Source organism: Chaetomium globosum, genomic scaffold (assembly GCF_000143365.1).
Source record: "Chaetomium globosum CBS 148.51 scaffold_1 genomic scaffold, whole genome shotgun sequence".
In the NCBI taxonomy this organism is placed as follows: Eukaryota; Fungi; Ascomycota; class Sordariomycetes; order Sordariales; family Chaetomiaceae; genus Chaetomium; species Chaetomium globosum.
The window spans coordinates 3,824,519-3,849,851 of record NT_165976.1 but is presented as its reverse complement, the minus strand read 5'-3'; the positions used below and the strand labels follow the sequence as shown (position 1 = coordinate 3,849,851).

Here is a 25,333-nt window from a genome sequence, read left to right as displayed (position 1 = left end):
AGATCCTAGTCCAGGATATTGACACCTTCCCTACATACTTCGCGCCCGGTACAGCGCGCAGCATTCTCTCTAACAGGATCTCGTACTTCTTCGACTGGCATGGGCCCTCAATCACCATTGATACGGCCTGCTCATCGAGCCTGATCGCCGTCCACCAAGCGGTGCAGAGCCTACGAAACGGGGAGGTTCCTCTCGCCATTGCTGCCGGTGCCAACCTGCTGCTGGGTCCCTCGCAGTATGTGGCAGAGAGCAAACTCAAGATGCTGTCCCCGGGAGGGCTCTCAAGAATGTGGGACGAGGAGGCCGACGGCTACGCACGTGGTGATGGATTTGCCTCGGTTGTGCTTAAACCTTTGAAAGATGCCATCAGGGATGGCGACCGCATCGAGTGCATCATCAGGGAGACAGGATCGAATCAGGACGGGAGAACGCAAGGTAAGCTAGGACCAACTCACCGCCTCCAACCCCTAATAGATAGATACCATGTTAAGAGTGCGGACAGAGGAAACTTTGATGAGATATAGAAGCTAATAAAACTCAATATAGGTATCACTATGCCAAGCCCCATCGCTCAAAGCGCCCTGATCCGCGAGACATATCAACGGGCTGGGCTCGACCTGAGCCGCCCGGCCGACCGGCCCCAATATTTTGAGGCACACGGCACGGGAACACCGGCGGGCGACCCCGTCGAGTCTGAGGCCATCAGCACCGCCTTCTTCGGCCCGGACTCGCGGTTTAAGCGCCAGCCGGGCGACGCAAAACTCCTGGTCGGATCCATCAAGACGGTCCTCGGCCACACCGAAGGCACAGCCGGCCTGGCCTCGCTGATAAAGGTCTCACTTGCCCTACAAAACGGCAAGGTGCCGCCAAACCTCCACTTTAACCGACTTAGCCCTTCCGTTAAACCACACTACCAGAACTTGCAGATTCCAACGTCACTCCTGGACTGGCCAGAGGTGCCTGAAGGAGGTGTGAGGCGTGCTTCCGTAAACAGCTTTGGCTTTGGCGGCGCGGTAAGTTCCCCCTGAGATTAAGAACCACCTCCCTTCCTTTCAGAACCCTCGAACATCGAGTTGTGTTGTAAATGATGCCAAAGTTCTAACAAAGGCTCCAGAATGCTCACGCAATCCTCGAGGCATATACGCCCGCGACGGCCAAGGAACTGCTGACCGCCCCGTCACCCTTCTCATTTGCACCCCTGCTGTTCTCGGCCGCCTCCGACACGGCCCTGGCGGCGAACATCGCGGCCCACGCTGACTTCGTCGAGAAGGCGAGCGATGTGAACCTCGGCGACATTGCACACACTCTGCACAGCCATCGATCGGCACTCGCAAAGCGTGCCGTCTTTGCCGCGGCATCACGGAGTGACCTGGTAGCTCGGCTTCGAGGCCACGCGGCCGAAGACAAGGCCAAATCGGACGCTGCGGCTCCGCTCGGGCGGTCCCTGTCGTCCCGGCCACGGACCCTGGGCGTCTTTACGGGCCAGGGTGCACAGTGGCCGCGGATGGGCGCGGAGCTGATCGAGAGGTCCGAAGCCGTGTCCAGGATCGTCGACGAGCTCGAGGCGAGCTTGGCCACGCTGCCCCAGCAAGACCGCCCTTCATGGTCGCTACGAGCAGAAATGCTAGCACCGGCCGCGTCGTCCCAGATCGGCAAGGCCGAGTTCTCCCAGCCCCTTTGCACGGCCCTGCAGATCATCCTAGTGGATGTGCTGCGCGAGGCTGGCGTGGTCTTTGACGCTGTTGTCGGCCACTCGTCCGGCGAGATTGCCGCGGCGTATGCGGCCGGCGTCGTCACGGCGTCCGAGGCCATGCGGATTGCCTACTACCGAGGTTTCCACACCCACAGATGCGGCGGCGCCGGCGGGCAATCCGGCGCTATGATGGCTGTCGGGACATCGTTTGAGGATGCCCAAGAGCTTTGTGCGTTAGACGCCTTCAAGGGACGCCTCTCTGTTGCGGCGAGCAACTCGTCGTCGAGCATCACACTCTCCGGCGATGCCGACGCCGTAGCAGAGGCCGCCGTGGTCTGTGAGGAAGAAAATAAGTTCCATCGGGCCCTGCGGGTCGACAAGGCGTATCACTCGCACCATATGGTGCCGTGCCTGGGACCGTACGTGGAGTCGCTTCGTGGTGCCTGCAACATATCGCCGACGCCGCAGAACGGTTCCGGCTCGGGATGTGTATGGATTTCCAGTGTGTACGCCACGGATATTGCCGACGTCCAAGACGACATCGGGTCTGAGTACTGGGCCAAGAACATGGGGCAGACGGTCCTATTCTCCCAGGCTCTCGAGACGGCGCTCCGCGAACGAGGCCCGTTCGACCAGGTCGTCGAGCTAGGTGCCCACCCTGCCCTCAAGGGGCCGGCGATGCAGGTGATCGAGGAAACAACGCGCGAGAAAATCCCCTACGTTGGTACCCTCCTACGTCAGCGCGATGCCACCGAGGCGCTAGCGGAAAGCCTGGGCGCATTGTGGGCGGCAAACGGGCGCGCCTCGGTCGACTTGGCCAAGTACGAGGCGTTCCTGTCGGGCGGACGTGTTCATCAGGTACTCGCCGACGAGCTTCCTCGGTACCAATGGGATCACCAGACGGCGTATTATCACGACTCGCGCTTGCTGAAGGCGCTGAGGACGTCATCGATCAAGCCAAATGAGCTTCTCGGCACGCGGATCATGGACAACAGCCCGAGCGAGGCGCGCTGGCGCAACCGTTTGAGTGCGAACGAGGTCCCGTGGCTCAGGGATCACCGAGTCCAGAACCAGGCCATTTTCCCCGGTGCGGGCTACATCGCAACTGGATTGGAGGCCGTACGAGAGCTCTTGGGCAACGAGCCACTGCTGCTCGTCAACATGCAGGACATCTTCATCGGGCAAGCCCTGATCATCCCGGAGCCGGGAAGCGTGGAGACGTTGGTGTCGGTGACGAACATCGTCCGAGGCGCCGACAAGATCACAGCCAGATTCACCTTTTTCGCCGACGAGGGCAGGGCCGACTCGGTCTCCATGGCGGAAAAGGCGTCGGCCAACCTAATCATCTCGCTCGGGGAACCCGACCCTGATGCCCTACCACCGCGTCCCGAGCCGGGCCGGGACTACCACATGCTGGACGTACCCGCCGAACGATTTTACGACGCGGTTGGCAGTCTTGGGTTCGGCTATACAGGACCTTTCCGGGCACTTAGCGGGCTCTCTCGAAAGATGGACTACGCTACTGGCTCCGTAGTCCAACCGGAGCCGACAGAAGGCTTTGGCCGCCTTCTCGTGCACCCGGCCGCCCTCGACGCGGCAGTGCAGTCCATCATCTTGGCTTATTGCTTCCCCGGCGACACCCGCCTCCGTACCACCCATCTGCCTACGAGAATCGACAGCCTCCGGGTCAACATACCCTTGTGTGAGGCCGACCGCAGTGCCCAGACTCCTTTCCGTTCTTCGGTCCCGTCTGGCGGTGGCGTGGAGCTGAGCGACATTAATGGGGACGTGGACCTGTACGATGAGAACGGCTCGACGCTGATCCAGCTACAAGGCTTGCACACCAAGCCGCTGGTCCCCCCCACCCCTAGCACCGACCTTCCACTCTTCACCGAGTGGGTGTGGGGCCCGTTGAGCCCACACGGGCGCGATCTCACGCTCCGGGGAGCCGAGGCCGAGGCGGAACGGGACCTGTTTAACGACCTCGAGCGTGTTGCTTACTTCTATCTGCGCCGGCTTGACGCCGCCATCCCACCGGAGCAACGCGTGGATCTGCCGGCCCACCAGACTGCGCTCTTCCGGTACGTCGAATACGTCTTGGGTCGGGTCGAAACGGGTTCGCTGCCCCCACGCACGGCCGGGATGGAAGAACGATACGCACGAGCAGATCCTGCGCGTCATTGCCGACCGTCCCGACAGCATCGACCTGGAGCTCATGCACGCTGTCGGTGAGAATCTCGCCAGCGTCATCCGTGGCGAGATGAACATGCTGGAGCCCATGATGCAGGACAACAAGCTCAACCGCTTTTATATCGAGGCGTTGGGCATGTCGCGGTACCTTGAGGAACTCTCCCGGATGGCAGCGCAAATAAGCCACCGCTATCCTCAGATGCACGTGTTGGAGGTTGGCGCGGGTACGGGCGGTGCTACCAAGGTCTTGCTACGGCACCTTGAGGGCGGGTTCGAGTCGTATGCCTACACGGATATTTCGAGCGGCTTTTTCCCTTCGGCACGCGAGACGTTCGAGGCTTACACGGATAAGATGACCTTCAAAACCCTCGACATCGAAAAGGACATTGCCGAGCAAGGCTACCAGGAGGAGTCCTTTGACCTAGTCATCGCCAACCTTGTCGTCCACGCGACTAAGGACCTCCAAGTCACCGTCCGCAACCTACGGCGACTCGTCAAGCCTGGCGGCTATCTGTTGCTGCTGGAGATCACCGACAACGACCCGCTGCGGTTCGGATTCATCTTTGGTGGGCTTCCCGGTTGGTGGCTGGGCGAGGAGGAGGACCGTGGCCTGAGCCCCTGCGTGGAGGTGGCGACCTGGGACCGCATCCTGCGCAACACGGGCTTCTCGGGCGCCGACGAGGTGACAGTGCGCGACCCGAACAACCCCCTCTCGGTGATCCTAACCCAAGCTCTCGACGACCGGGTCGAGCTGCTGCGCCAGCCGCTCACGGCGCAGCCGTCATCGGAGGGGGTGCAGCTTGACAGTTTAACCATCCTCGGGGCCGAGACGGGCCGCGCGGCCGAGCTCGCCCGCGACGTCGAGGCCCTGCTATCGCCTTACTTCCGGCGATCTCGCACCGTCAGCAGCTTGGTCGGGCTGGGGCCCCAAGACCTGCCGCTCATGGGTACGGTGCTGTCTCTTGTCGAGCTCGACACGCCCGTCTTCAAGGGCATCACCCCAGAGAGGCTTCGGGGATTCCAGCAGGTGTTCCAGCAGTCCAAGAACGTGCTGTGGGTCACGACGGGGTACAAGGCAGACGACCCGTACTCGGCCATGGTATACGGCGTCGGGCGCAACGTGGTGCTTGAGATGTCGCACCTCCGCTTGCAGTTCCTGGACCTGGAGACGCTGGCCGCCGCCGACCCCCGAATCTTGGCCGAGTGCGTGCTCCGCTTCGAGTTCTCAGATATGTGGGAACAGGCTGCAGACAAGCGGCCGCTGCTATGGACGACAGAGCCGGATCTTGCGTACGAAGAGGGCCGCTTGCGTATGCCCCGTATCAAGGTCAGCAAGGAGCGCAACGCGCGCTACAACTCGTCCCGCCGGCCAGTGACCAAGGAGGTCGATCCCATAGCGTCGCCCTTGGCCCTGCAGCCGCTGGACGACACGGGCAAAGACTATGCGCTTGTTGCCCCATCCGGTCGCCTAGCTGCTGGTACGCGGCTCGACACGGTCAAGATCCGTGTAGCCAAGTCGATTCTTAGGGCGGTGAGAGTGCTGGCGACGAATTATCTCTTTGTCGTCGCGGGTTTCGCCGAGAATGGGACGAGCCCGCTCGTAGCCGTCTCGGACTCCCAGGCCTCCGTCGTCGAGGTTGACAGGGCGTGGACCATGCCTATCCAGCATTCCGAGGGGGCCGCCGATACAGCTGTCGAGACAGCTATGGAGCAGGCCATGGTCGCCTTGTACGACGGCCTGCTGGCCCAAGCCCTGCTGCAGGACGTGGAGCACGGCAGGGCGCTGGCCGTGCTCGATGCCTCTCCGTCCCTGACGCGAGCCCTCAGGAGCAGCGGCCGCTACCGCGGTGTTCAGGTCGTGAGTCTAGCTTCCAAGGCGGCAGCGTCCGGGGTTCCCGGCACCATACCCGTTCACCCGCGGGAGTCGGTGCGCTCGCTCAAGTCAAAGTTGCCCGCACACGTGGATAAGCTTGCGAACTTCTCGGACCGCGCAGACCTCGCCCGTACCGTTGCCTCCTGTCTCCCTACCCGCTGCGACTTCCAAGACTGGCAGTCCCTTACTCGCCCAGGCGCGGTTATAACGGAGCGAACCCTGCTCGGGCTGGCCGACTGTGAGGTCCCGTCCGTGCTGAGGGCCGCGTGGGCTCATGTCAAAGTCGATCAACGGTCGACTGACCTCGCCGGGGTGCTACGTGCGGACCCAACGTCGCTGTCCCAAGCGGCAGTAGTCCCCGGTGATGCTGCCAACCAGGTCTGCCTGGTCGACTGGGCGCGCCGTCCTACACTACCGGCGCGCATCCAGCCTCTGGTCACCACCATCACCTTCTCTCCCGACAAGACGTATTGGCTGGTTGGGCTCACCGGAGGACTCGGCCAGTCGCTCTGCCGCTGGATGGTAGAGCGCGGCGCCCGCTACTTGGTCCTGACCAGTCGCAATCCCAAGCTCGACCCCCGCTGGCTCGCAGGCGTGGAGGCGCTCGGCGCCGTTGTCAGGGCCTTCCCCAACGACATCACCAGCCGCGATGCGGTCCAGGCTGCATACCGCACCATCACGGCCACAATGCCTCCCATCGGTGGTGTCGCTCACGGTGCCATGGTCCTCCACGACTCCATGTTTGCCGAGGTCACGGTCGAGAAGATGGACAAGGTGCTGCGACCCAAGGTCGACGGTGCCATTCACCTGGACGAGATTTTCTACGATGCTCCCCTGGACTGGTTTGTATACCTTTCATCCGTGGTCGTCATCACCGGCAACAAAGGACAAGGCATCTACGCAGCAGCCAACATGTTCCTCAACTCGATGACCATGCAGCGGAGGAAGCGCGGCGTCCCGGCGGCGGCCGTGAACATCGGCGCGGTGCTCGGCAACGGCTACGTGACGCGCGAGCTCAACCACCAACAGCAGACGTTCCTGCAGGAGGTCGGCAACAACTGGCTCAGCGAGCAGGACTTCCTCACCATCTTTGCCGAGGGCGTCGCCGCCAGCCGCGTGGACTCGACCGAGGCTGTCGAGATTACAACCGGCCTGCGCATGCTGTCGTCGCGCGACGAGAACGTTACATGGGCTACTAATCCTAAGTTCCAGTACCTCGTCCAAGCCCACGTGGCGTCGGCGGCTGCTAAGCTCGCCAAGTCGAGCAATGTCTCGCTCAAGAAACAGCTTGAAGACGTCAAGACGATCCAGGATGCGTCCGAGATTTTGGAGGGTAGGGAAAAGCTTTTGATACTCTATTGTTTTTTTTTCTTTGTTTCTCTCTCTCTATCTCTTCCTGTGTGTCTTTCTCTCTCGTGGGAAACCCCAGCTAACACAATTGGAACAAAAAGATGCCTACACAAGCAAGCTCAGGGCTGTCCTGCAAATCGCTCCCGACCGGGATGTCTTGAGCGCCGCCCTCGACGACCTCGGCATGGACTCCCTTGTCGCCGTTGAGATCCGGTCTTGGGTGCTCAAAGAATTGAGCGCCGATATCACCGTTCTCGAAGTCCTCAACAGCGGGACCGCTGGAGCGCTGTTCGAGCTTGTCAAAGAGCGTGCCCTAGCCTCTCTTGCGCTCTTAGACTCCGGAGAGCAGCCCGATCAGGTGAAGAGTCCTCGGGCCGCCCCGCTAGACCTCGTATCCGGCCACGGCGGCGGCGACCGCCGCCCTTCTACTGTAGTCGACGTGGCCGACACCTCGCTGGACCAAGGCTCGTCGTGGGATTCTGGGTCCTTGCGGGAGGCATCCAACGGCCACGACTCAACCATCTTGAGCAGCACCGCGCCGAGCTCCCCTATCTCGAAACCTGCGGGGGTCGACGCGAGCGACCTCGAACAGACGCCTATCCCCGAGGATTCAGAAGAGCCGGTGGCCTCGTCCCCAGACGCCGGCCTCGCCCGATCTGTGCCCCTGTCATTCAGCCAGGCCAGGTTCTGGTTCCTGAGGCACTTCTTGCCGGATCAGAGTGCTTTCAACATCACCAGCGTGGTTCGCATGCACGGCCGGCCGGACATGGAGCGCCTAGCACGAGCCATCAAGGCCGTAGGTAACCACCACGAGGCATTGCGGACCGCATTCCGCGTAGGAGAAGGCAACGAGCCTGTGCAGGCCGTGCTCAAGGAGACGGTGTTGGTGCTCGAGCACCGGGACATTTCCGACGCTGACGACGTCACCCCGGCGTACGAGGCGGTGCAGCGTCACGTCTATGATCTAGAGGCCGGCGAGACGATGCGGCTTCAAGTGCTGACCCTCTCTCCCACCGAGCACTTTCTCATCCTTGGCTACCATCACATCAACATGGACGGCATCAGCTTCGAGGTTCTGTTCAACGACCTTCAGAAGGCGTACAGGGGCGTTGAGTTCACGCCCGGCGTGGCGCAGTATCCCGCATTCTCCATCCTCGAGCGCGACGAGTACCGGTTGGGGAAGTGGAAGACCGAGCTTGACTTCTGGAAGGCCGAGTTTGCGCACTTGCCCGAGCCTCTGCCCCTGCTCCCGCTCTCGCAAAGGGCCTCGCGCCCGGCCGTGGCCCAGTACGCCACCTTGCGGGTGGAGCGGCGCATCCCGGCCGATCTGTCTGCCACCATCAAAAGTGCCGCGCGCAAGTTCGGGGCGGGTGTCTTTGCCTTCTACCTCGCCGTGCTCAAGGCGCTGGTCGTCCGTTACGTGGACGTCGACAACCTCTGCATCGGCCTGGCGGACGCAAACCGGAGGAGAGCCGAGGTGCTCGAGAGCATCGGGCTCTACCTCAACCTCGTTCCGTTGAACGTGCCGTGCGACCGGACCCAGCCGTTCAGCGACGCCCTGCGAGAGATGCACACCAAGTACCAGCGCGCCTTTGCCAACGCGCGGGTGCCGTTCGACGTGCTTCTCCACGAGCTCGATGTGCCCCGCTCGTCCTCGCACCCGCCGCTCTTCCAGGTGTTCATGAACTACCGTCAGGGCGTGAGCGAGGCCCGCGAGTTCTGCGATTGCGAATGCGAGGGCGAGCTCGTCAGCGGCGGCCAGCTCGCCTACGACATTGCGGTAGACGTCGTGGAGAACCCTGGTGGAGAGACCAACGTCATGCTCTCGGTGCAGCAGTCGTTGTACAACGCGGCCAGCGCCGAGGTCCTGTTGGACTCTTTCTTCAGCCTGATGGAAGGCTTTGCGGCCAACCCAATATCGCGCATCAGCAAACCGCCCCTTCACAGACAGACGGCCATCGAGCAGGCGGTGGAGCTGGCGAACGGCCCCATCTTGGATTTGGCGTGGGCACCCACGGTCTCGCACAGGATCGACGAGATGATTCAGGCGCACCCGGACAAGCTCGCGCTCACGGACGGTCAAGGCACCGACTTGACCTACGCCCAGCTGGGAGCCAGCGTCAATGGCATTGTGCAGGGCTTGCGCGAGGTGAGAGCGAGCAACGTGGTTGGGGTTCTCCAGCACCCCACCCCTGCCGCGATTTGTTCGATTCTCGCCGTACTGAAGGCTGGGCTGACCTACGTCCCCCTGGATCCCCGCGTCGGGCCGGCGAAGCTAGCGGCTATCGTGGGCGAGGCCAAGCCCTCGTGCATCCTCGTAGACGACGCCACCGAGGTCGACATTGGCTCCTTCTCGTTGGATGACACGGCCAAGGTCAGAAACGTGGCGAGTTTGCCGCCGTCAGAAGACCGCCTTCCGATCGAGGCGGTGCCGGCGGGTACTGCCGTCTTGGTGTACACCAGCGGATCTACAGGCACGGCCAAGGGCATCTGCCTACCCCACGCAGCACTGTGCGGCCGCATCGAGACGGCCTGTGTCCGAGCTCGCCGTTCAAGAGGGCAGCGAGACCATCCTCCAGCAAACCGCCTTCAGCTTCGACATATCCCTTTTCCAGTCACTTCTAGCTCTGACCACCGCATCGACTCTTGTCGTTGCTCCCCGCGAAGTCCGCGGCGACCCGGCAGCGCTAGCGAAGCTCATGCTCATTGCGGGCGTCACCGTGACCGCCGCCACGCCCACCGAGTACGTCCACCTCATCGGACACGGCGCGAGCCAGCTCAAGCAAAACGATAAATGGCGGCTCGCCCTCTGCGGCGGCGAGAAGCTGAGCGACCAGGTCGTCAGCGGCTTCCGGTCCCTGAACAGACCCGAGCTTACCTTGGTCAACGACTACGGGCCCGCGGAAGCGACCTTCCGGTGCAGCACAACGGTTGTGCCGTATCAAGAAGAAGATGGGCAAGAATTGGCCCGTACCACCCCACTCAAGACATGCGCCAACTCTGCTGTCTATATCCTCGGCGACGATATGAAGCCGCTCCCTGTTGGCCTTACGGGCGAGGTATGCGTCGGCGGCGCCGGTGTCGGGCTGGGGTACCTGAACAACCACCAGCTGTCCGCGCAGAGATTCATCGCGAACCCATATGCCAGTCCCGCGTTTGTGGCCCGGGGCTGGACCACCATGCACCCGACGGGCGATCGCGGCAGACTGAGCCCTGACGGAGGGTTGATCCTGGAAGGGCGCATCGACGGAGACACCCAGGTGAAACTTGGCGGTATCCGCATCGAGCTAGAGGAGGTTGAGCGCGCCGTCATCAACGACTCCCAGGGCGCTATCCGAGAGGCAGCGGTCTCGGTTCGGACCGACGAGGCCTCGGGCACCGAATACCTTGTGGCACATGCGGTGATGCAAGACCGCGCAGATTCAACGCCGGCGCACGTCGATTGGCTCCAGCAGCTGCAGAGCCGTCTCAGCCTCCCGCGGTACATGGCCCCTTCGGCGATCGTACCCGTGGCGGCCCTACCCCTCAGTGTCTCAGGGAAGCTCGACCGGCGCGCCCTCCGGGAGCTGCCAGTGGCTACTGCGCTGACAACTCAGACCCCGGCCGAAGAGTCCGAGGGCTTGCCTGCCATGCAACATCTCATCAAGCAGCTATGGGAGCAAGTCATTCCGAACGGTCTCCTGGCGGGACGAGATATCGGTCCCAAGACAGACTTCTTCAACGTCGGTGGCTCTTCGCTTCTTCTCGTCCAGCTCCAGGCTCTGCTGAGGGAGCAATTCAGCGTGGCGCCCTTGGTGCAAGAGCTGTTCCAGGCCTCGACCCTGGAAACCATGGCGGCACTCGTCGCCAGCGGGTCCGGGTCATCCACCCAGCAGGGTTCAGACACCACCCCCGCCCCCATCGACTGGGAAGCCGAAGCCGGGCTTCTCCAAGACGCATATTACAACTCTACCACGGAGAAGAAGCAAAGCGGACCCGCCGTTGCTAACCCGCCCAAGGTCGTCGTCTTGACCGGGTCCACGGGATTCCTCGGCCGGCACCTCCTCGAGCGCCTCCTCCGCACAAGCCACATCGAGAAGGTCTACTGCGTGGCAGTGCGCAAACAGCCGGCGGAGCTCCCCGGCATCTTCAACGACCCACGCGTCGAGGTATTCCCGGGCGACCTGAGCCTTGCCGGGCTGGGCCTCAGCGACGCCGACACGGAGCGGGTCTTCTCCACCGCCGACGCCGTCCTCCACAACGGCGCCGACGTCTCCTTCATGAAGACATACATCTCACTACGGCCAACCAACGTGGCTGCAACCCAGCAGCTGGCCGCGCTCGCGCAGCGCCAAGGCCGCCGCATCCCCTTCCACTTTGTGTCGTCGGCGGCCGTCACGCAGCTGACGCCGCTCGACGAGGTGGGCGAGGTCTCGGTCGCCGCGTACCCGCCCGCGGTATCCTCCCCCTCCTCCTCGTCGTCCGCCGGCGGCTACGTCGCGGCGAAGTGGGTCAGCGAGCGGCACCTGGAGCAGGTGGCGCAGGCGCACGGCCTGCCCGTCACCATCCACCGGCCGTCGAGCATCCTGGGCAACGATGCCAGCGACGTCGACCTGATGGGCAACCTGTTCCGGTACGTGGAGCGGCTCCAGGCTGTGCCCGAGAGCCGCGATTGGAAGGGCTACTTTGACCTGATCTCGGTGCACACGGTGGCGGCGGCGATTGTCAAGGCGGTGGTGGCCGCTAGGGAGGAGGAGCAGGAGGAGGAGGAGGGACACGAGAAGGGAGGCCCTGCAGGTCGGGTGAGGTATCAGTACGAGGCGGGCGAGATTGTATACCCGCTGTCTACCGTGGCGGATATGGGCGAGTTGGAGGCCGCGGGGTTCGTTTTGAAGACCCTGCCGCTGGAGGAATGGGTTGCGCAAGCCGAGGGAGCGGGCTTGAATCCGCTGTTGGCGGCGTATCTGAAGGCTGCAGCCGGGGGTGGTGTGAGGTGGGCCTTCCCGAAGTTGGTGAGCTCGACGGTGTAAGAAGGGAGAGGTGGGGATGAAAAGGGTGAGATCGGGTCATATTTGCTGATTTAGTTTCCTCGTGTTTCGTTTGTCTCTTTTGAGTTCAATGTTAGTTAAATATAAACTCAACAAGCATCCGTTAGTTTTCTCGTTTATCAAAATTAGGTAGTTGCACTGTTCCTAAAGAGATGACAAGCGAAGTTCCTATTCACGTAGGAGCAAAAAAACAAAGATTCTAGCGCTGAAAACGACATCTGCATAGGCTAATTGTTTCTCTTACTATCGCTACTAGCCCAGCCCTTCTTTCTCTGGGAGGAAGAATGTATACTTGGGGTACCTTAGTAACGACCCGTGGGATGTGTGTATGCATAACATCATCATTGGACTCTATAACTAGTTATACCTAACTATATTACATAGAATATTGCTCTTTCTACAGAGACGTATACTATATAGGTATCGCTCATTTTAGGTTCCAGCTTGTTGATATTATATCTCCTCCATTTTTCGTAATTTGTTCTACTGTAATATTGATAATACTCTCTCTCTCAATCCGGAGAAGACTGTTTGTTTGTACTGTATTAACTATGTTTTAAGTAGTTAATGTACCTATCTTATAAGCGATCGGGGCACTGTAAGGACCCTGTCCTTGGACCAGTCCTGTTAGCGGTCAGTATCGGACGATGTTGATCTCTCAAAGGTCAATGCTTAGGTTCGGTGTAGCCAAAGGCTGCAGAATAGTTAAAGACTCTCTCAATGGTAGAGGTAGACTTCCTGCCAGAGCTTGTAGGGAACTGCAGTTGTGATTACTAACTAGAGAACTCCCAGAGCTCTCTAGAACGGAACGAGTGACTGTATTCTTGGTATCCCCAGGTGATCAAAGTACTCAGATCCCCGGCGCTGATCACTCTGAGCCTCTGGTGTTCAGAGTGCTTACGGCTCCGTTACTGAGCAATATGATGACTTGCCCAATTACCTACTTGGCGCGGCTCTTACTGAGCATCTCGCATGCTCAGGCCGGCCCTATTGGCCAGCCGTCTGTTCTTAATGATTGGTCCGGGGCACTGCCCGTGTGCACCGCCCGGCCGTCTGTATGCTGTATGCAACCCTCTCTGTAACACGGTTGCTTTGAAGATTGTACACATGGAGAAGGAGATGCCTATGGATTACGCCATCTTCCAGTAACTGTGGGAGGGTTTTGGATGGTTTTGTATACTGAGAATAGCCTCGCTTTACCCTATTCGTTGTGATTTTCATGCCTTTACACAGCAATTCAACTGCGTGGCTGACATTTTGTGGTAATGCTGGTTGTGGTGTTGTGGGGGCCGTGGGTGAAGATCCTACCTGTCCAAGCGTTGGATCCCCGAAGTACGTGAAGACAGCCCTGAGACCAGCTTTGCAGTGACATAACTAGGTATGCTGTGCGCCAATTTTATGTAATTAGCTGATTGCACTGCAGTGATGTACATGTACTTTGCCCTACAGGTACTTCGTAGTTCGTACACGCAGCCAGCATAATCTTCCATGGCAGCTTTTCGTGCTTGGCGATGTACACCCTAGGCGGTCTAGGCGGGAGCCGGAGACAAGGCACAGTCGAGAGCGTGGGTGCAGGGTCTTGGTTTGTATACTTCGTACATGCAACGGGTCTGGTTCCAGGCAGCAGAGGTCCATGTCGGGGCCGGTGTGGCTCTCGCAGCCGCGCGGCCCACTTGATGTCTCGTTTCCTCTCCAACCAGCTCCTTTGTACTCGTTAGGTACCTAATGCATGCGGTATTCTAGGGCGCTGACCCCGATGCCAACTCGCCGTGACAACTCTGCTGATGTCTCTGAGATTGTCTCATAATACTTCCGGAGTACGTCCGAGATGCCCAGTCGTTCCCGGTCGGGTGCTCCTTTCTTGCGCTTGTGCGACTGCAATATGCGTCAATGAAGGACGATCATTTGCCCATTCTACATGAATTTCTGCAAGTGTCAAGTCGCTACCATCGGCCCAAATGTCCACAAATTTGACGTGACTGTGTGCCGCCTCTTCAGCTGGCTCCGGTTTCAGCTCCCTGTCATGTCGGTCTGGCGAACCTTGCGGGGGTGACACTGCATATAGCACAGATCGGCACTGCGACAAATTCGGTGAATAGTTCCAACGAAAAGGGACAGTTGGGGGGCGCTGCATAGGTGGGAGCTTTTGCACTCGGCGCTGGCCCTCGGGGCAACACGGCCCTGCTTCCAATTAGGGAGTCCGGTTATTCCGAACGGGAACTCCGAACGGGAACGGCGCCGGTGTGTGCCGAGATCCGACAAGGCGGTGGTGGCGCCATAACGTGGTGCTTATTACATATATAGATGCTCAGACCTTGCATTAGAAGTCATTATACGACCTAACGTATATTATAAGCGAGCGACGCATATAAGCGAGCGACGCGCTTTCTCCCACCTTGCAACAACTATCTACAATCACAACACAACAACCCTAGCAACTAACTACAATTACATCGGAAACAGCTGCATCAGAGACCTCTGCAGCCTCCTCTCAAGTACGCACATTATGGCCAGGCTTGCCACACTTACTACAGCGCCGAACCTTCGCACGAGCCCCCCCTGCACCACTACTATCCGGCTGTGTTTCCTGCAGTGCCCCCTTACCCACATCCCTCTGGTCCAGTGGATCCTGTGCATCTTGTACAGTAAGTGGCCCTCCAAGCTGTATGCGTGTTCTTTTGGCTTTCCGGCGCTTGCTTAGTGGTTCGTTGGCCTTACGGAGCGAAGAGACCTCTGACTGAAGAAGAGCCACTTGGTGCATTACAGCCGTTGCACCTTTGGTAAGCTGGTCAACTGCAACTAACACCGAAGCTGGGGAGCTATTTTGGTAGCTGGAAATCCGGGTCTTGATGAAGTCTGACTGCGAGCGGGTTTCCTGGGCATTATACGGGGTCTTAGAGGCCCAAGGCTGTGCAGTGCCAGGCCTGGAGTCTGGGTGTGTTGGTGTATGAAGCTTGACATCCAGCTTAGAAAGCACCCTCTCTGGATCGAATGGTACGATACCGGCCCCTGAAAACCCACCCTGAATATTCTTCTCTGTCATGGAAGCAAAGAAGGCTTCGCGAAAGGCACAAAGGAACTCGAGCTTGGTGATATGGTTGATGTGTGCGCGCATCAGCTCGTCGATCAGGCGACCGTATGCCTGTCCTGGATTACAGTCGCCCACTCGCGGTTACCAGGCTGGGCTAGTTTAGCCTTGCTACGGCCGTCTGAGGTCGTAACTAATTACCATACCCGCGAAGATGATGCCCATCATAAGCCCAGTCTCGTCGAAGTTATAGACATCGTCATCAACAATCCCATATTTGGCCTTAGCGTCCTGTACAAGCGTAAACCACTCGCCAATGACCTTTGGATCTTCGCACTTGGCCCTCTGGTAGTCATATCTACGCGTACGACGCGTACGGAGCTGTGGCTGGCGCTTGACGAAGTTGTGGGCCCAGAGCTTGCCGACAGGGGGCGCATCGCGTTCGCGGAGCAGGTGGTTGGCCATATCTTCCACACCACGCAGTCTGGGGGGAAATGCGCGCGCATCCAGTTCCAGTATATATTGAACTATCGTACGCTCTTCCAGGTCCGTAAGCTTACGCGAGTTGGCTGGTAAATCACGTCGTGCAGACCGGCCAGTACATCGGTGGCGAATCGTTGCTTCCGGAACGTTGTACTGTCTGGCTGCGGCCCGGATACTGAGATTTTTGTTCTTTCCGATGGCTTCAACGGCCATGCGAAGCCTGGCTTCTCTTGGGGGGCTACGCATGGCTGGTTGTGGTGGGATCTGGTGGAACAGGAAGAGGAGACGCGTGGCGGGGAACAGTGCGTCGCTCGCTTATATGCGTCGCTCGCTTATAATACACGTTACATAACATATCAAATAACAATTCACGGGGGTCGACGCGGGATATGTGCCATCGGGAGCCTCAGCTTGCCGTGGGTTCGATCTTGGCTAGAATGTCGATGAATTGCCCAATTAGAAGTTGTCGCCCACGTCATCGATTCGTTACCGATCTCTCAATGCAGCACTCTGGCGATGCGCAACTGCACGCAGGCGGTGGGTGGGACACTAAAGACGACTGTCACTGCCTATGTACCTACCTATTAGGAGAGAAGATCGGTGGAAGGCGGCGCTTAGGATGTTGATCGCGCTGATGATCATAGCCTCCGCCCTAAGACATTTCCACAGATTCAATGGTCAATGGATTAGTGTTATGTACATGTTCGGAGTCACTTTTGGTCTTCATTTATATCGACAACATTCTGTTCGTGACGGACGATCCCTGCGGCCGCGCCTGGCTAGAAGAGGAGATTGGACGGAGCTTAGTATTTTGGCAGTATGCATTGGTAATGCCAACGAGAGTGTTTCGGATTTCCCGAGTCAGTTTCGGTACAATACCAACGTGATGTATGCCTTCGATAAGAGGGCCTTGTCCGATTCGCCAGAACTCTACACCGAGAAGGAGCTTTGTGTGGGAACGCATTCAAGTTGCGTCATGCAGCACAGACGTGGACGAACGCAAAGGGGGTTTTCCTTGCCTCTTTGGGATGACAAACTGCAAGTGTCTCGAAATCTCAGCCCAGGCAATAAGTCTTTTTTTTGCTACAACCAGGTTTAGTGCCTAAATAAAGTGTTACATTTATGCGGACTACCAGGATGTAGGAAATTGTATACGTAGTAAGGAGGACTAGGGGTCAACACTGAAGGCAATGGAACTATCTACTACGCATGGCAAAATTGAAAGTACAACTTGAATCTTTGTGTTCAACGTAAAGCTCTACCTATCTTCTTATATTTTTCTCGCATGTCTTGAACATTGCCAGTGGTGCTGTCTCGCCAAGGGATGAATGCGGAGGTGTGATACAGTGATTCTGGTCACAGTGGTGATGGACTATTTTCTGACTGTAAGTAGAGGTACGAATATTCGTGCATGCATGCCGCCTGAGCAAGACCCATGACTGGTCCGGGCCGCGCAATGTCAGGGCCGCTTGATGGTCCGGGCCGCGCGATGGTCCGCACCTACCGGCTAGCACCGCCGCCCCCGCCCCCCGCCCCCTCCCATAGCGCCGCATCCCCGAAGGATTCAGCTCGCCAACAAATGGTGGCCATATGAAGACGGTGATACCTTGTGGCACAGTTGCTGCTGCCATACTTCCTCTTGTTGGTTGCGCGGCAGGTGGCAGGAGACTCAGGACCTAAGCATGGCCTCAGCTGAGGAAACCTTCTTCAGCGCTGCCCGATCCCGTCGGCTGGCTTGCGACCGTTGCCATAGACACAAGCTGAGGTGCGAACGGAGTTCCGTTATTGTCAATGGTGGCGTTGCCGTGCCGCTTGGGCCCTGCAAACGATGCCTCAAGGCGTGCATTCCCTGCCAGACGGTCCAGACCATTTCCGGGGCTTTTACAGCAGCCAAAACCGGTGATACACCAGTGCCACGCAGATCTGCTCGGGAAGCAGATCAGGCAGCGAGTCCAGCAAAACGAGCACCCTCACCCGCACGCCGTCCGACTGCCTCTACACCACGCAACGTGCCAGGTCTAATCCATGACGACACTTTGTCCGGCACGGATACCGCGCCTTTTGAGATCAGCGTCGCGGATGCCGCGATGCTAGACGTTAGTAACTTCGACTTCAGCGGTAGCGAGTTCATCGATCTGGGCAGCAACGGGGTACTCAGCTCCCCCACGCCTATACAGAGTCCGCCGGACCATGGCAGCTTGATACGAGATAGCGAGATTCGCGATCGTACGCCGATCCCTCCCCACAACCAGCCTCCGCCGCGATACGATGACTTTGCGAATGATTTATCGTGCTTCGGGACTATGGCACCCAAAGACGACACCATCTCAACGCTGCCTGCTCTGACAGATGTCGAGAAAGCCAGCACGGGATCCAGCAAATCGGCACCAGAACGCGGGCCGCGCGAGGAATGCAGTCAGCGCCTACTCGAGATCCACGGGCTGCTTCTCAACGAGCTGCAGTGTATTACACCCGCGGATGTGACCGATGCCCTGATGTTCCCGGAGAACGGCAGCTTCTCGGGTCGCACTCGAACCGGGCAGGGGCCCGGCAATACCGTAGTGCACCGAGTCTTGTTTACGTCCGAACGTCTTATCGAGCTGCTCAGCATCATCCGAGCGGCGGACACCGCTATCAATGGAGACAAAAGGGAGGCGGGCATCGGCCCCAGAAACACATCATCCTTCGTGGACCTGCCCATCGTGATCTCGATTCTCACCTGCTACGTCGGGCTACTGTCCGTCTACCATGCCATCTTTTCACATATCTACGAAGCGCTGCGCGTCTACGAACCATTACGGGCGGCGAAAATCCGGCAGAGGGCGTGGACAAGACGCGGGTCGGTGCCGGGGCCGAAGCCGGGGCCGGGGCTGGTCCAACCTCGCGCTATCTATGGGGCCGATGAAGCGGGTGGTCGGCCGGCGCTCAACGTTCTGGGAATCCGGATCCAGTTGGAAATCATGACGCATATGTTGGAGCAGATCGACAGCGCCCTGTTCGGGCCGCGGGTAGCACACGGGGCGGACGGGGACGAGGGAAGGACCGATACCATAAACCGCGGCGGAGAGGTCATGTTTGGGCACCCGGCTACCAAGGCGCTCCTTGCCACGATGCTGAGTCATGAAGGGTATGACTCTGGCGTGCCGGTCGGCCCGTTTGCGGATGGCGATGGCGATGATGACGATGATGATGGCTATATGGAGGGCATGCGCGGTTGTAGAATGGGGTTTAGAACGTTGATGGGACTCCAAAAGAATATTCGCAGGCTGCTGCGAACGAACAGTTTCGGGTAGACAGCCCCTGTTCGTCATGTTTTAATAACGATCTTTCCCTTTCCGTACCTATTTTCTCTTCAGGTTCATTTCACGGGGGGGGCAAAGGTTAAATGGTAACACCAAGAGGATGGATGGAGATGAAGTAAACCTGTATGTAGAATAATTAATGGGATGTGTTATTATGATGAGGACCCTTCAGGGCAGTGCTGCTCAAAGATTAGGTAGATTCAATTGTAGATCAGATCTATTATTCCAGAGCAATCCAGTCGATTTAGATCGGCCATTCCTTCAGATCAGTCGGATCAGATGGGCACCTTACAAATGTGATAATCTGATTATTAGGTATCCATACTACTTTTGGCCCTCGGCCAAGGCGTCGAATCCCTCATTTTGAGTGTTGTTGTTGTTATTTGCGTTTAATGTCCGGGGGTGTGGTCACGTAGCGGCCACCCCAGATACCTAAAGCATGTAAGGAGTCTAAAGACGTGCTGAGCTAGGACTAATATGTGGAATCTGTACTGCCTATAACTACAGCATCTCGAGTGTAGTATAGTTACCTTTCAACAGGATTGTATTACCTGCATCGCTGTGGCTACCGCCTCCCTTCGCAGGGTATACGGTTGTAGTATATCGTAGGGCCTATAGCTTGGCCGGGGCACCACCCGGTCAGTCGAACCTGGAAGGTATCCTAAAAGTACTATCTCGCCTGCTGGTCCAGGCCCTCGGTAATTCTGACCTATACGTGGTCAGTTTTAAACGCCGGGTGTTACCTTTTTGAGGAGTAACAACGTATATCGCATAGCCTACCTACGCATACTTGGGAGCATTTGGAGGGCCAAATGCCATATCTAGAGGTGGGTGTTCTAGTTTTATTACTAACATTACCCCTAAAAAGCATTCTCAAGCCTACATGATGCCAACCACAACACCAACCACAACACCAACTAGCAAACCTCTCGCATACACACCGTCGCCGCACATGGATCTTGATGCCGCTGAGTCCGGGACAGTCGTAGCCTGCGCAACATTTGTAGCTGTAAACACCGCGCTGACGGACACGCTCGTGGCCGCCTTTGCCGCCACGAACAGATCCTGGGTATCGTCCTGGACCTTGTACTGCAAGCTTCGCTGGCCGTTGGTAAACGACGACGACGACGACCCGGCTGCGTTGCTCTCCCAGACCAGGCCGCCGGAACCGTCCACGATGGACACGTCCTCCAAACGCGCTAGGTTGGACAGCGACAGCGTGGCGTTGTACGTCCCCGGGCCGCCGGCCTCGAGCGGTATGAGCACGTAGCCTTCAGATTTTGTGCGCGGATCTCGGACCCAGAGAGGTTCGTGGGCGGCGTGGACCGTCTGTTGTTGTTTGCCGTCGTCGGTTTGGCGCCTGGGATGGGGGCGAGGCTCGGATCCTTGCGGGTAGCTGACCGGGGTGGCGGGGAAGTTGCAGGTGTCCATACGGATGATATATGGGTCGTCTTGTTTCAGCCCTAGATCCTCGTAGAAATAGCGGAGGTAGACACCGCCGAGGTTGTTTTGGTACCAAGAGATGCATGTTACTGTAGGCCCGCCGCCTTCCATGGAAGATGCTGGAGTACTCAGTTAGTGCCCAAAGGGCTGCGTGATATGGATCCGTGGTGGTTGGGTAAAAGCCGTACCTGGTGGGAACTCGTCGCATTGCATGGTGAAGTATTGTTGGTAGAGATTGCTCCAAGTTAGGCGTTCTGCAATAGATGGTCAACCTCCGTAAAAAGAAATATCCACCTGGTCTGTACCAAAACTTACGCGGGCAACCCATTGTTCGGCAAGCCGCCGCCTCGTTTCGCCCCATGCGTCTGTGCAACAGAATGGCCCGGTCGCTGAGAACATTCTGGGGGTTGTGCCTCCGCTGATCGCGGATCCCTTGACACATGCTGGTGCACATCTGGTCGAACAGACCGTCGACGCAAAAGAAGTCGAGCACCGGAACGCAGTTAGTCTCGCCCTGTACCTTGATGTAGTCCCATCCCCCGGTGGCCCTAGGAGCTAAACCCGTCGCAGTGCACTTGTCAGTAGACTTTGTTTTAGTGGAAGTAACTGTAGAGCGAAGCGTGCTTCCCGCGCTGCGCGTAATAGTAGACCGCGACGTTGTCGTTGATCGAGTGGTGGATGTAGATCGAGAGATGGACGTAGATCGAGAGATGGATGTCCGAATCCTCCGGCATCGCCCACCCCCAACGCAGGAGTAGCCCGCTGGGCAGCCTAGCGGTTTGGATGTGTTAGAGCAATATCTAGAGGCGGGTCGATAGTCGAGGTGCTCGTACAATAACCGCCACATGCAACATCCGTGGCACTTCTGCAGCAGACATCTTGACCTCCGGCAGACAACTTGCAGCTTGCCCCTTGCCTGCAAACGGTATTCCCACAACAAATAGAACCGGGCCGGGCACAGAACTTCCCACCGCACGTCTGAGCAGTCTTGGGGCAACACCCAGTCGGTGTACTAGAGGGGCGATAAGAGAAATATCTGATCAGTGAATATGCCGGGTTCCATTCTGGGCCCAATACCCACCAGTTGTCCCTCGCGTTGCAGCATGTTTTCGGGGTTGGGCAAATTACGTAGGGAGACCCTGCGGTACACCACTGCTTCTGCCGGCCGAAGAGGTTCCGGGTCAAGTTTGGAGATGTATCGCTCATTGACGACAAAGGCGCAAACAGATCGTTGGCAAGTTCCGAATAGCCCGTGATATCCTCGCAGATGCAGCTGCCAAAAAGGCCGGCTACCACAGCCGCAGTAACGAGTGTGAATTGCATCTGAGCAGTGTATTGATGAGTTGGACTGGTGATTACTTGGTGGCCACTGAATCACCGTCGAGGAGGATGAGATTCGGAGGTCATTTACCGACGGGGTGGCTTCTCATGAAAGGTCATATAATCCAATTTACATTGGGTGGGCAGCCACTTCATCGGCGTAACTTTGGCCCTAGCCACAGCTGGGCGGCGTGCAATGTAGGTATTTTTGGTCTGCACGAGGGTCGAATCAAGGTCTTCTGGTCTTGGGAGCGGAGCCTCGCCGAGGAAGATGGCCGTGACTGGTCAGGCGGCTCATCACTCGACCGATGTGGCAGTAAGCTTGGTGACCATTGAGTGGATACTTCATGTGGGCTAATAGATTGAATAGGTGGGCTGCGCCACTGCCCTTGGTAGGAAAAAACCCAAGACTGAAAAACTTCAGATTGCCGGAACGAGCATTCGAAAAATAAGGGAGAGGTTCATCGGCGAGAGGCGATCGAGACCAGGAAGCTTTTGTGAAAGTCGGGCGGCACTGCCGAGGGACTGCAAGATGGCGGCGGAGGCGCAGCCCCAAATCGTGGTCGAGGTGGCCGACCAACCACCTTCGCCGAGACGACCGAGCCGCGCGTTGAAACCGAGCGCGAAAGCTCGCGAAGCCATGCAATCGCTCGAGGACGTGGCTACCACGTCGAGGAGAGCGGCGAGCGAGACCACGCGGGCGGTTACGACGCGAGGAGCACGCGCGTCTGGGATTTTATATGGAGCCAACAGCCGGATCGAGACGGGGAAGTCAGGTATACAGATGCTCCTGGAGGCGATCAACGAACAACGAGACGAAATGTACCGAATGATTACCGAGCAGCGAAACACGATTGGCGAACTACGCGAGGTGATTTGCAAGCAGCACGACGCGATTCAAGAACTACATCGCCAACTTGCAGACACCAGGACCCAGCTTTCTGAAGAACTGAGACAAGCGCGGGATCAGATTGATACCCTTCAACGCCACCCGGTAGCCATGGCTTCGTCCCAACCAAGCGCAAGAGGGTCATACGCCGAAGTCGCTCGCACCCCACCATCAAGCCAGCCAAGCGGTGTGCGCACCCTCTCCTCGCGAAACACGACGCCTTCATCCTTTACCGACACGTTGTTCTGTACGATCGATACATCTAGGGTGGAGGAGAAAGAGAAGGGAAACGTCCAGGTGGCGGACATTAGAAAGGCAATCGAGACAGAGGCCAGGGCACAGGAAAGCATGGGAGACTGGCGTTGCGCTGCGGTTGTGAAGGAGGCCCGAAACCCGGACCGAGTCAGAGTAATTTGCAGGGACGAAGGCGAGGTCCAGCTCGTCAAGGAAGCGGCAGTGAAGATCAGTGTTCCTGGAGTGCGGGTATTGAGAGACCAGTTGTACCCGGTGAGGGTAGACAATGCCAACCGAACAGCGGTCCTCGATGCGGACGGAAACATCCTGCCGGGAGCCGCAGAGGCGCTAGGGACAGAGAACGACGTCAACATTGCGAAGATTGCCTGGCTCAGCAGGAAGGATACAAGCAAGGCCTACGGCTCGATGGTTGTCTACGTGACGAAGGGCAGCGAAGCAAGGCGACTTCTAGACGGGCGTTACTTCCATCTCGCCGGAGAATCCGCTTACACGACCGTTTTCGCGCCCCGGGAAGGCCCAATCCAGTGCTACAGATGCCAGGAGATCGGCCATAAGGCCTTCGCCTGCAAAAAGCCGCAAAGATGCGGAAGGTGTGCGGAACAGGGTCACCACCACAAGACGTGTCAGTCCGTGGTCCTGAAGTGCGTGCTATGCAGAGGACCACACGAGTCATTTAGCAAGAACTGTCGGGTTACGCTGGTTGAAGAATGGCGCCCAAGACGCTTAAGATCCTTCAGCTCAACGTCCGCAAACGGAGAGAAGTGCAGCAGAGTCTGCTAAACGACGAGGGACTCAAGGACTTCGCAGTGCTGGCCATCTCCGAACCATATGCCAGGCTGATCGAAGGCTCGGTGACGACGGTCCCAATGAGTCATCACAACTGGACGAAGCTTATACCAACGACAAGACGAGAAACCACGTGGCCAATTCGGAGCATGCTATGGGTACGAAGCGATATAGAGGTCGAGCAGATTCCAGTGCCGTCGGCAGACCTCACCGCAGCACGCATTCGGCTCCCAGATCGGGCAGTGCTGATGGTGTCAGTGTATGTGGAGGGTGGTAGTGACGAAGCACTGGAAGATGCAATGAGGGAAATTGACCGACTGATTAGGAGGTTTCGAAACGGAACAGGGACGAGAACGGATATCATCCTGGCGGGCGATTTCAACCGCCACGACCAGCTTTGGGGAGGGGACGATGTCTCACCACGGAGACAAGGCGAGGGAGACCGCATCATCAACCTCATGGACGAACACTCCCCTCTGCAGCCTCCTCCCAAGAGGCACGAAGACGTGGCAGTCAGGCGACATTGAGGAGCACAATCGACCCTGGTACTGAGCCTCTGCAGAACTAGCAGACCAACTACTCAGATGCGCGATTCACCCCTGCGACCATGGCTCAGACCACAGAGCAATCGAGACAGCTTTTGACACCTCGGTGGAGGACCGTCCCAGTGAGACGAGGTTCCTCTTCAAGAACGCGCCCTGGGCGGAAATTAGGACTAGGGTGGCAGCAAACCTCGAACGCATCCCCTGGAGACGGACAATGTCCAGCAGCAGACGGACAGGCTCATGAGCAGCGAGTAACCCGAGGCGAGTCTACGGCCTGACACCTAAAGCCAAACCCTCACCATACGCCAAGCGGTGGTGGAACAAACGGACCTGACCACGGCTTCGCCAGACATACACGTTTTGGAGAAACCAGGCGAGATCTCGACGTAGGATTGGGCAAACAGCACCAGAGCTCGAACAACGAGCCAGGATGGCAGCCAAAGAGTACCACGACGCCATCCGCAGACAGAAGAGTTCGCATTGGAACGACTTCCTGGCCCGATGACGCTAACATCTGGCAAGCAACGAAGTAACCTGCAAACCCGGCAGCGGCACGATGGGCGATAAGATACCCCCGCTCGTCCGACCCGATGGCTCCATCACGGAGGGTAAAGCAGAACAAGCGCAGGAGTTACTCACCGCCTTCTTCCCACCTTTGCCAGCGAGAATCGAAGACGAGGGCCAACGACCCTCAACGGGCGCCGGTACACATGCCAGACCTAACAATGGAGGAAGATAGAACAAAAGGTCCTGTCCGCTAAGCCATGGAAGGCGCCCGGGGAAGACGGTCTACCGGCAATGGTATGGAGACAGCTCTGGCCAGTGGTCAAAGACAGGGTGCTCCATTTATTCCGGACGTCGCTTCGAGACGGCGACATCCCCAGCCAGTGGAGGAATGCCAAGATCATCCCATTGAAGAAGCCAGGGAAGAGCGAATACACTCTAGCCAAGTCCTGGAGACCCATCTCGCTGCTCTCCACGCTGGGTAAGATACTGGAGGCAGTCATTGCGGAGCGTTTATCCCATGCTGTGGAGACCTGCCGGCCTTCTACCCGCCAACCACTTCGGAGCCAGGAAGAGACGGCTCGACCGAACAAGGCTCTCCATTCTGCTTCAGGAACACATCTACAAAGCATGGAGAGCTAGGAA

At 58.2% G+C, this 25,333-nt stretch overlaps 5 protein-coding genes across 5 annotated transcripts in view; 3 read left to right on the top strand and 2 right to left on the bottom strand.

Annotated features, from left to right (window-relative positions):
• Positions 1 to 12,115, top strand: part of CHGG_01239 (uncharacterized protein) — a gene marked incomplete at both ends in the record, with an annotated part of 16,011 nt that extends 3,896 nt beyond the window's left edge. The window contains 6 exons of the mRNA XM_001220459.1: positions 77 to 435; positions 547 to 1,013; positions 1,115 to 3,774; positions 3,893 to 7,089; positions 7,208 to 9,558; positions 9,614 to 12,115. Coding sequence (XP_001220460.1) covers positions 77 to 435; positions 547 to 1,013; positions 1,115 to 3,774; positions 3,893 to 7,089; positions 7,208 to 9,558; positions 9,614 to 12,115 — 11,536 coding nt within the window. The remainder of the gene's footprint in view (positions 1 to 76; positions 436 to 546; positions 1,014 to 1,114; positions 3,775 to 3,892; positions 7,090 to 7,207; positions 9,559 to 9,613) is intronic.
• Positions 12,116 to 14,453: 2,338 nt separating this feature from the next.
• CHGG_01238 (uncharacterized protein) lies at positions 14,454 to 15,890 on the bottom strand (the record flags this gene model as incomplete). The annotated part of the gene is made up of 3 exons (XM_001220458.1): positions 14,454 to 14,542; positions 14,663 to 15,280; positions 15,368 to 15,890. 3 exons carry the CDS (start codon positions 15,888 to 15,890, stop codon positions 14,454 to 14,456), a joined length of 1,230 nt encoding a protein of 409 aa, XP_001220459.1.
• A 1,436-nt stretch (positions 15,891 to 17,326) lies between these two features.
• On the top strand, positions 17,327 to 18,937 carry CHGG_01237 (uncharacterized protein; the record flags this gene model as incomplete). Its single annotated transcript, XM_001220457.1, has 1 exon — positions 17,327 to 18,937. One exon carries the CDS (start codon positions 17,327 to 17,329, stop codon positions 18,935 to 18,937), a length of 1,611 nt encoding a protein of 536 aa, XP_001220458.1.
• Positions 18,938 to 19,726: 789 nt separating this feature from the next.
• Positions 19,727 to 21,267, bottom strand: CHGG_01236 (uncharacterized protein; the record flags this gene model as incomplete). The annotated part of the gene is made up of 6 exons (XM_001220456.1): positions 19,727 to 19,767; positions 19,888 to 20,508; positions 20,578 to 20,643; positions 20,705 to 20,944; positions 21,088 to 21,160; positions 21,223 to 21,267. 6 exons carry the CDS (start codon positions 21,265 to 21,267, stop codon positions 19,727 to 19,729), a joined length of 1,086 nt encoding a protein of 361 aa, XP_001220457.1.
• Positions 21,268 to 21,980: 713 nt separating this feature from the next.
• On the top strand, positions 21,981 to 24,166 carry CHGG_01235 (uncharacterized protein; the record flags this gene model as incomplete). Its single annotated transcript, XM_001220455.1, has 3 exons — positions 21,981 to 22,025; positions 22,080 to 23,494; positions 23,560 to 24,166. The coding sequence occupies 3 exons, from the start codon at positions 21,981 to 21,983 to the stop codon at positions 24,164 to 24,166; spliced, it is 2,067 nt and encodes a 688-aa protein (XP_001220456.1).
• Between the last annotated feature and the right edge of the window lie 1,167 nt (positions 24,167 to 25,333).